Source organism: Mycetomoellerius zeteki, unplaced genomic scaffold, assembly GCF_001594055.1.
Source record: "Mycetomoellerius zeteki isolate Tzet28-1 unplaced genomic scaffold, Tzet1.0 scaffold643, whole genome shotgun sequence".
NCBI lineage: Eukaryota > Metazoa > Arthropoda > Insecta > Hymenoptera > Formicidae > Mycetomoellerius > Mycetomoellerius zeteki.
The window spans coordinates 30,661-42,254 of record NW_017257658.1 but is presented as its reverse complement, the minus strand read 5'-3'; the positions used below and the strand labels follow the sequence as shown (position 1 = coordinate 42,254).

General features: G+C 37.1%; 1 protein-coding gene across 1 annotated transcript; it reads left to right on the top strand.

Annotated features, from left to right (window-relative positions):
* Window positions 1–3,569: 3,569 nt before the first annotated feature.
* On the top strand, window positions 3,570–5,298 carry LOC108728844 (putative nuclease HARBI1). Its single transcript, XM_018457641.1, has 4 exons — window positions 3,570–3,946; window positions 4,044–4,257; window positions 4,465–4,737; window positions 4,951–5,298. Exons 1-4 carry the CDS (start codon window positions 3,570–3,572, stop codon window positions 5,296–5,298), a joined length of 1,212 nt encoding a protein of 403 aa, XP_018313143.1.
* The last annotated feature ends 6,296 nt before the right edge of the window (window positions 5,299–11,594 follow it).

Below are 11,594 nucleotides of genomic sequence, written 5' to 3'. Positions count from 1 at the left end.
AACGATGCTTATCTGGGCGCATCGTTACATACTGTATTATATCTTCTTGTATTCTTGTATAATATATAAATATCTGGAGATATCTGGAGACATGGTAGTATCTCAGCGCTGAACCAAGCGCAGAACACTGCCGTGGCTACTTTACGCGAGCCGGTGATTGACGCAAGAAGCAAATGTGACGCTAGCGATGCATGTTTTTGGCGCAAGAAGCAAATGTGGCGCTAACGATGCATAGTCACATGGTTAAGATTAAATAAAATAAAAGATACTCTTTTCAAAGCGTTAAAATTTCTCTTCAATATTGCATCAGATAAGTTTTACAATTATATAAAGGATATTGAAAGATTTATTTATCTAGTAGTTATTAACGTTTAGCTATTATAAAAGAATTCTTTATTATTATAAAAAAATTGATTTTTTGTGCTGTTTCAGATTCAGATTTATTGAAAGGAAAGACCTGAAAAGAAAAGACAAGGATTTAAAAGATAATATAATCTTCTTATCCTGAAAGTTACGTGTCGTCAATGTTGTTAAAACTCAATATGTACTAAAACCAAGTAATTCGGAGTAATTTTGGTTCTCTCGCTGCGTTTACTTTGTGAGTTGCCTTTTATTATCTGGTACTTATTAACGTTTAGCTGGTATCATATCTTTTTTCTTATATTAAAATTGGCGTGTCACGTTTTTTTGAAGCCTCTTTTCAAAGGGGTGTTGGAGTACTCTGATTTCGTTGTGGCTTTGTATTCCGGGGTTTTAGGGGTCGCTCAAAATTCTGAAATTCAAAATGGCTGAACCAATATGACGGACGGAAATGTTACCGAAATCTTAAATGTTCTCCGATTTCGGTGAAAATTTGTATTGTGAGGTTTTAGGGGTCACGTTTTTTTGAAGCCTCTTTTCAAAGGAGTGTTGGAGTACTCCGATTCCGTTGTGACTTCGTATTCCGGAGTTTTAGGGGTCGCTCGTTCCGAAATTGTGATTAAAATTCCGAAATTCAAAATGGCTGAACCAAAGAGGCTCACCTCTTGTGGAACTCCAAACGAGCGCCTTTCACGGCGTCGAGGCCTCCGCACTCACACCTTTGCACAGGCTGAACCATTATGGCAGATGAAATTCCTAAAGATTTTCCGATTTCGGTGAATTTACGTATAAAGGGGATTTAGAGGTTGTTGATTTCGAATCAAGTCTCAAAATTTGAAAATTCAAAATTGCGAATTTGGCTTTATAATTTGAAAATTCATACGTTAAAGAAGAATTAAGATTTTGAAAAAATTCGAAGATTTAAATCATACAGAGTTTATTTGTTTAGTTATTTTATGCTAATTAAATATATTTGGAAATTTTCAAAAATTTCGAATTATAAAATATTAATAACAATAGAATTTTATAAGCCAACGAGATTTTTCTTGATATATTTAATGTTTAGTATACAAAAATTTATTAGAATTTAATGTTTTTATTATTATTATAACTTTGATTTAGGTTTTTTTGTTCAAAAAGAAATTTTAAACTTTTACTTAATGATTGAATTAAAATTGTAATTTTTGTACAATGTTGTTACGTTGCTTTATAAGAATAGAAAATATTTAGTGTTTATCTTCATGTTATCTTTATGCGTTAACTTCACTTCAAATTATAAAATATATGTTGACATGTTATCGATGTATATTATGCTGTCATCTTTGATTATGTAAAGAAAGAACTGTCAAGTTAAGAAGTTTGCGTCAGATTAATAATTTCAATGTTTGGAGGATACTTTGTGAGTAGAGAAAAGATAATTATATTATGATTAGTTATCTGTATTATTAGCTCTCGTTTTTTTCTGAAAGATTTATAAGAATTCAATTATATTTTGAAAATATCCTATTTTATTCTCTAAATTAAAATTCTAAATGTAACTGTGATTGTATTTTGATCGTTTTCGTAGGAGGATTGTGACGTTTAAGGAGTAAAGGGATCATTCCTTTTGACAACCGATCGGCGAGTTTTCCTAATCCGAATCAATTATTATTTTAACAACGAAGGCATTTTAAAAATCAATAACATTTAGAGGATTTGGATCTAAAATTAAATTCAAGTTTGCAAGGTACAGAAACATGTGTATGTAATTATTACTACTATTTTAAATTTATTATTGGAGCGTTTAATTGAATATAGGCAATCATAATATATTTAAATTTGTAATTTTTTGTATTTTTTTGGCTTACAAAACATTTAAAATTATGTAGTTTTGGTCTGTTATAGAGTTTAGGCATAAAAATATTTTAGATATTTTTTTCAAAAGAAAAATAAAAAATTTAAAGAACAGATTTACTGGTGGCAGTAATATATGTTTGTAAATATATTGCATATATAGCATTTTATATATTATGAGGCTGAAGCTAGCAGACGGACTTAGCAGACAGCCGCGCGCGCGCAGCGCTCGAGCAGCAGTGCTCAACAAGATTACTATTTCATCATATATTAAGCATAATATATCGTATAAGCGTATTATTTCAAAACAATTGTTATGTTTCACATGAAAACAGTATTACAAAATGATAATTCAGTTTGAACAATAAAAATACGATAAATAAATAGTATATATGATTTCCGAGACTTTCATACTATATTCGAGAAATATGATAGATTTTGAAAATACATAATTTGATTATTATTAAAAGTTATGGTAAAAGTTCCGATTAGGGGACTCCCCCCAATGACCTTGACCTTGACATATATTGTCAAGGTCATGACCCTGAGTAACCTCCAACAAGTCGTCGCTTGTCCTTCGTTAAAAAGTTATTAACAGTTAAAGTTAGTAATTTTTTAACTGCTTTACATAGCTTAGAGATCTTTGACCTTCGACTCTCACCTCCCCTCCCCCTGCAAAGGGGCACCCGACTCTCACCTTCGACTCTCATCCCCCCTCACCTCCTGCAGAGGGGCACGCGAATCTCACCTTCGACTCTCACCCTCCCTCCCCCCTGCAAAAGGGCGCACGACTCTCACCTTCGAATCTCACCCCCCTCCCCCCTGCAAAGGGGCGCACAGCTCTCACCTTCGACTCTCACAACTGCTCCTCCCCCTGCATCGTAATAGTGACCTTTCCATTGCTTAAATGTAAGCAAAATAAACCGAGGAATAAATAGACTTGTACGTGTGAATGTTTAACGAGTGTGGAAGTCGTGCGCCCCTTTGCAGAGGGGAGGGGAAGGGGAATCGAGGGTGAGATTCGCGCGCCCCTTTGCAGGGGTGAGGGGGGGTGAGAGTCGAAGGTGAGATTCGCGCGCCCCTTTGCAGGGGGAGGGGGGAGTGAGAGTCGAAGATGAAAGTCGGGCGCCCCTTTGCAAGGGGGAAGAAGGTACCACCAGGAAAGGTGGTACCTTCCTCCCCCCTACGGGTCATGACCCTTCCTGGTAGTACCTTCCTCCCTCCTAGGGTGTGTTCAGATTCCCAACCTGACGACTCAGGGTTGAGTTATCAGAGTTTCGACTCTAACTCGATTAATTTACTCTGAGTAAGATTGTGGCTTTGAACGATTCGAGTTACCATTTGGGTTAAAATATGATGGCGAGGAATAAATAAAGATGGATAGTCGAAGAAACGCTATTCTGCCGATGGCCATTAATGCGAGTGAACAACTGTTCAGATCATTATTCAGGGAGGTACTGGAAAGCGATGAGGAGGATGAGTTGGTCGAGGCATTTTTATTGGAAGTCCATCTAAGGCTACGTGGCGCGTCGAGAAAAGCTATACGAATTGAAGGTTATGTAGAAGAGATAGTCCCAAGATTTAATACAAAACAATTCCGTGAACATTATAGAATGTTGCCTAGTACATTCGAACTATTAGAAAATCGTCTTGGGCCTATTTTGGCAGGGGACCCTATTAATAAACCTTGCATCCCTGTTCGTACACAATTGCTTGCTACACTGTGGTTGCTAGCAACGCCAGATTCTTTCAGGTAATGTATTTACACATTGTAAATGTATGATTTTAGCAATTTGACAACTTGTGTACTCAGTATGATGCTGAATGTGCTGTTCTTATTACTATACTAGGTCTGTAGGTCTGAAACATAATCTCGCAAAGTCATCCTTAAATGTTAGTGTTCAACGAGTCGTTGCAGCTCTTAATGATATGGCAGGAAATGTTATTAGATGGCCAGAAGGAAATTGCCTTGATGTTGTTAAACAAAAGTTCCAATGTCTTTCCAATATGCCAAATGTAATTGGTGCGATTGATGGCTGTGATATAAGCATTGATGCTCCTAAGGTTTGTCTTATTAATATGTATTGCCACAGTTTCTGACTGTAATCCTCTTGATGTTATAAATGCTTTGAAACATTATTCTCCTTCTTTTTTTATTAAAAGGAAGGAGAAAAACTCTTTGAAACATTTGCAGCATCAAGAGAACCGTTATCTCTGTGTAGTTTATTTTTATTATCTTTATGTAGTATATTTTTCTGTTTTGTGCTTCAGGAACATTCACTGCATTATAAGATAAGAAAAAAAAATTATGCTGTGGTTCTTCAGGCAGTCTGTGATTCAGAACTGAGATTTATTGATTGTTTTGCCGGTTATCCTGGTTCAGTGGGTGATCGACGCATTTTTCGAAACTCTGATTTGTTTTGGGCTGCAGAGCATAATATGAATGCTCTCTTCCCAAATGGTGAATATATCATAGCTGATAAGGCATATCCTGTATTATCATGGTGCATTCCTTCATATATTGACAATGGCCGCTTAACACGAGTAAGTTTTATTGTCAAATTATTTTGAATTTGTAAAACAGAGCTATCTGTACACTCAGCAGCTATACATCCCGCGATAGAAATAGTACAGAAATAGCAATGTATTGTCGAAAATTTATGATTCGTCGAAAATTAATCGCTATTGCCTTATTTCGTATTCTTATCCGCAATGACGTGCATTTCCGAATTCTTAACTATGAATTTTCTTTTTCAGGCACAGAAACACTTCAATTCAGTACTGTCGCTGACAAGACAAGTCATTGAACGTTGTTTTGCATTGTTGAAAGGAAGATTTCGACGATTGAAGCATCTATGTATGAAAAGACTAGATCTAATTCCAAGTTTCATTCTTGCGTGTTGTGTGTTGCACAATATTTGTCTATATGGGTTTGAAGAGAACCATGTAGAAGAAGATAATGTTGATGATTTCATTGAGGAAGGTTTTCAAACTGAAAGACAACTAGTACGGGGGAATGATGATGATGATCATGTAGGCTTACAGCAGGAAGGTGAAGCCAAGAGAGCCTACCTTGTAAACATTTTCGAAAGAAATAATCGATAAGTTTTATCTGTAAATGCAATATGAATGCAATGTAAATACTAAGATTGAATAAATAATATCATAAATAAACATAAAACTTCTTTATTGTATAATTATACAAACATCTTGTATAATAAAAACATAAAAAAAAATATAAAGAATGTATAATAAAAATATATTTGGATAACTATAATCACATGTGTATTAGGAACAAAATAAACATATAATATTATGAAAATTCAGTTGGCACTGTTATCAAGGCACAGAATTACAATTACGTTACTTGCTTACAATCAGTTTGCTAAAATTATGTTCTGATGTATGTTCTGTATTATAAAATAAAAACAAATTTTTTTTTATTTATCAAAATGAACTGTTAGATTTTTGAGAGAAAATGACTCTTCGTACTTATGTTAAACTTCATTATTATGTTAAAACAGTATTACAGCCAACAACATATATACATAGACCAAGCATTCTGTCCGTAGCTTGAAGCCGAAAATTGACAGTTTATGTGGTGTTTAGGACCCATGGTGTCTCTTTCTAATTTGATGAGAGCAGTGTGAGAGAGTGAAATAGCACGAATCCTAAAACGCCACATTAAACCGTCAATTTCCGGCTTCAACTCTCATCACTGAAAAACATGGTAATGCTTGGTCTATGTATATATGTCGTTGATTACAGCTTTTCTATAAGTTTATTCATGACATCAGTGAATGCTGCAATTCCTTTATTCTGCACATCAATCATTGCCTCATGTCGTCTTTCCCTTGCTAATTCCCTTTTATCTGTATCCTCACGAAGTCTTAGACCAAGCCTCTAATTCTCTAGCCTTTAATTTGCTCTTCTTTGCCCTTTGATTTGTTTTATCATAGTCAGTGTCTTCAAAAGTATCATCATCAGTATTACAATCCTTTTCTATAGTTGTAAGGGCTCTCTTTGTTCTTGATGAGGCAAGAGCGATAGGTGTGACACTTGGTGATTTATGAAATATTTCATCCAACTCATTATAGAATGAACATGTCTTCGGAGCATTCCCAGACTTAGAGTTATGGTCCTTAACAGCCATATACGCTTTCCTTATATTTTTCCACTTGTTTTCGGTATGAATGGCGTTAACTGCAAGCCCTGTTTCTTTAATATTCTGGGCAATTATATTCCATACTATATCGTTCCTTATAGCGCTGTTCTGGAATTTTGGCTGATTAGCTTTCCAGGACGCGATTAGTGCTAGAACAGCATTCTTAGTCCACTTAACTAAAACATATATAAATCAAGAATATATAATTATGCATACAGTTTGACTGACTCTACTATGACTGTGCTTCAAAGTTGAAAAAACTGCCAGTACTGAAAATCTATAGTGAACATAACAAAAACTGTAAATTTTCAGCGCTGACAGTAAATTCGAAATACACAGCCTATGGCTAGAATCAGACTACGCATTGAAGAATGAGATTGAAGATTGAAAGATTGAAGTTTGATCAATCAAAACAAAAGAAATCAAAATTTCTTTATCCTCATTGGTGAAATTTCAATCTTTAATCTTTAATTTCAATCTTCAATGCATAGTCTGATTCCGGCCTATGACAATCCATTCTTACTTTTTCCTTTATTGGTTGCTTGACTCACACATTCTGCCTCTGGCAAACATGTTGCAATGGAGGAGCCTGACTCTGCTGACGAAATGTTCATTTCAGAAACTGCAAGAACAATAAAAATTATTTAGGCTATGGATCAGTAATCACACACACTATTTGACTCTATGATCAAAATTTAATATATACCTGTATCAAGCTGTAATGCAGCTGGTATGAGACCGAAGAGTCGGAGATTTTTCTTATTTTCGAGAACGCAGTACATATTGTTATCTGTTAAGGAGAAAGATTATTAAAAACAGAAAATTGATAGGACTTAGTCTCTTTCGTAATTTCTGTTTACGACACTTAACCATCATGTACTTACCAATATTGTCGAACACCACAATATGTCCATCAGCACGAACGATCTCTCCGTTTTCCGTTGTCACTAATTTGTGGCGAGTTAAGTCTGCTTCTACAATATTGAGCTTATTGTCACTCATTTCGGCGTATTCTCAATTTCAAGCTTGCCGCCAAAACACGTCGAGTAACTCTTTAACCGACGAAAAATGATGGGTTGAGAAATCGACTCTAGAGTTAACCTGATTACTCTAACTTAGCAATTTGAACGCAGTCTATCGAGTCAAAAAATAATTACTCAGATACTATCTGAACGGGATCGGGTAAATATTTTACTCGGAGTAAGGAATCTGAACACAGCCAAAGGTGCCTTTTCATGCTGACGATCGACGCTCATTTTTAGAGTCAAAATAGGTCACGTGATCAAAATCGATATGAATCGTCAATTTTGATTATGTGATCAATTTTGAGACTAAAAATGAGCATCAAGTGTCAGCACGAAAAGGCACGTTAAGATCTCACCGTATACGCTTTTACTCGGCACGCGCGCGCGCGTCTGTCGCCCAGGGGGAGGCAAATGCCCCTTCTTCCCCCCCCTCCTATGGACGCCCTTGAATATAGGCCTTTATTCGACGGGACTGATGCGCTTACCTCGTTAGGACGTGAGCCCTCGTATCGATTATATATTATGTATTACGAAGGTGAACGTCACTATAGGCCTATTTTAAATTTAAAAGCAGCCGCGGGGAGTAGGGGGGATATTACATTCCGTATAATATCGGTTACCGCGAGGACAGGGGTTATCGTTGTTCAAATACATGGCTACGTTGCAACAACGTACCGTCGTGTGAACAGCAGGATGTAAATATCGTCAGGTGCGAAATATGCAAACGTTCGTTCTTCAGGAATGCTGTGTTTCGAACATCATCGGGCGATAAAGTCCTACGACGGGAAAACGCCGCGGAGTGTTTGCAGCGTGTTTAAATTTTGCGACGATTGCGGACGCGTAATAAAATCAACGAAAGAACACGATTGTGGTGTTGCCTTTTGTAAAATTTGTAGTTCACCACAACCTATAAACCATTTGTGTATATGCAACCTCTTTTTCGTGAAGGTAGATCCTCCGTTGACGAATCCGATGATGGAGATTCGCCCGTAATCGTGAGAGAGAGTGAACAAAATAACACGAATGCGAGCGAGCAAGAACGTGCGAAGGGACGGACCGCATTCGTGTTCTATGATTTTGAGACACGACAAGACGATTCACTTAACGGTACCGAGATAAAAATTCACGTCCCAACACACACACTCTGCATCGCTCAACAAATTTGCGATTTGTGTGTGGAAGTAGATGATTTATCGCAACTTTGTCGTTGGTGTGGAGTGCATGAATTTGTTTTTCGTCACGATCCGATAAAGGAATTTGTCGAATTCGTAACACGTCCCACGAAAAACTTTACTCGAATCATCTGCATAGTGCACAACGCGAAAGCTTTCGACGCACAGTTCATTCTCAAATATATAGTCGAAAATCACTGTAGATTGGAACCTCGCGTGATTTTAAACGGTACAAAAATTATAGTTTTAACGGTAGGACGTACAAAATTTATTGATAGTATTAATTATATACCGATGCGATTGGCGGAATTACCGAACCTTTGGGTTACCGGAAACCTGCGAGAAAGGCATCTTTCCGCATCTTTTTAATACTAGCGATAATCAAACGTACTTTGGTCCGCTGCCTAACGTTAGTTATTATGCACCCGAAACGATGCAAACGGAGGAACGCGAACGTTTTTTTGCGTGGCATGCTAAAATATCGAAAAAAAATACCGTATTCGATTTTTAACGAGAAATGAGTCGATTATTGTCGTACCGACGTCGATATCCTTCGGCGAGCATGTCTGGCGTTTAGAAAAATATTTTTAGAGCGTGGAAACGTATGTCCATTCATAGAATGCACGACCATTGCCTCGACGTGTATGAGAGTATTTCGGAAAAACTTTTTGCGTAAAGAAGAAATAGGTATCATTCCGTCGGGGGGATACAGATTTAAAGACAATCAATCACGCAAAGCCGTTCAATGGTTAATTTTAAAGGAAAATGAACGTGGTATTATTCACGCGGGACGCGGGAGTGAATATCGGTTAACGGAAGGCATACTCGTCGACGGGTATTACGAGTACGAGAATGAGACGCAACGTCACGTTTTGCAGTTCCACGGTTGCTTCTTTCACGGGTGCCCGACTTGTTACCGAATAAACCGCGATAAACCTATTGGAAATTCCAAAGATACACTCGATGCGCGATATGAACGAACGATTGCAACGACTTGGCGATTACGTCAGCGAGGTTATATCGTGACGGAAAAGTGGGAGTGTGTTTTCGATGAAGAAATGCGCACGAATCGAGAGACACGTGAATTTCTCGAGAATCACCCTATGATTCAAATAGAATCCCTCCTCTCAATCCTCGTGATGCATTTTTCGGCGGATGTACCGGTAATATCGCGACACGATACGAGATCACGGATAACGAGAAGATACGTTACATAAACGTATGTTCTCTGTACCCGTACGTATTGAAGACCGGTGTTTATCCAATCAAACATCCCGATGTCTACGTAGGGGAAAAATATTCCGCACTAATTGGAGAAGCACCAAATTTCAATTTTGAACAGATCACGGGCCTCATACGATGTTGTGTACTCCCCCCACGCGAACTTTTCCATCCTGTATTACCGTATCGTGTGAACGGAAAATTATTATTCGCGCTTTGTCGCACTTGCTGTGAAACATTTTCGCAATCTGCACTCACAATGACCCTGCGGAACGTAAGTTTGAGGGCACGTGAGTATTATGTGAATTGCATAAAGCAATTGAGAAGGGTTATCTCGTGACGAGGGTAGATGAAATCTGGCAGTACAAATATACACGCTATAATTCTGTTACACATCAGGGAGGATTGTTTACCGAGTATATTAACAGCTTCTTACAATTGAAGCAAGAGGCGAATGGGTGGCCGAGTGAGTGTGAGGACGACGATATTGCTAAAGAGCGATACTTTTGGGAGTACGAAGCAACCGAAGATATCGTTCTCGATAAAGATAATGTCAAGCGGAATCCTGGATTTCGTTCTGTCGCCAAACTCTGCCTCAATTCGTTTTGGGGAAAATTCGGCCAGCGGACAAATCTTCCGAATAGTGAAATAATAAAAAATCCCCAGCGATTGGCGGAATATCAAGCCCGGAACACGAGGTAACCGGAATATTATCCGTCAACGACGAGGTGATATATGTTTCGTGGCGTATATAACACGAGGCGGTAATACCCTCACCGATAACAAATGTAGTTATAGCTGCGTTCACGACGGCTCAGGTTTAAAGTTATACGAGTATTTGGAAAAATTAGATCGTCACATTTTATACTACGACACCGATTCTTGCATATATACGAGTAGCGGAGATCCCAACGAATACGAACCGCGTACAGATAACTTTTTGGGAGACATGACGGACGAACTCACGGGGTACGGCCATGGTAGCTTCATCGAAGCGTTCGTATCTGGCGGACCGAAATTTTACGCCTACGTAGTTCGTACTCCGGACGGGAGCCGACACGAAATTTGTAAAATAAGGTATCAAGTTAAATTTTCAAAATTCGCGGCTGATTAATTTTAACAGTATTCATAAGTTATTATTAAATAAAGAAAGAAAGGAAAATAATGAGGAGGAAGCCATCATAAAATTGTCATTTAAAGCAATTCGATGCACTGCATTTCACGAGGCGATAATACGGAACGAGGTAAAATCATGCGCTCCAGTTCTGCTGAAACGTAGATTCGTCAATAGTCGCTGTTCTCTCCCGTATGGATTTGTATAATATGTTAGTTAGTGTAATATAGTAGTTCATTTAAGCTAGAGTAAGTCACGGATTTTCCCCTCCCGACCATTTTGTAAACAAAAATTATGAAATATAATACAATACTTTCTTGTAAAAATTTAAATCGATTTATACTCTTAGTTTAAAAGTTAGAAAGAAAATGTATTAAAAATGTAATAAAAATGTTTATTATTTCGTACAATATATATGTAATAGACTTTAGTGAAAATATGTACTTTTATTCGTTAAGTCGAAAGGGAAAATGTAATAAAATCGATTATTATTTTTAAGAAGTTGTATTAAAATGTATATAAAATTGTTATTAAAATATCATATAATGAAATACGAAATATATGCGCAATATATATTTTCTTCTTTTCTCCTTTTGAAAGCAACGAATATAAAATAAAATTATTTTGTACTTGAAGAGATTTCGTATTATATAATCCTGTTCCTCTCTCTCTCTCTCTCTCTCTCTCTCTCTCTCTCTCTCTCT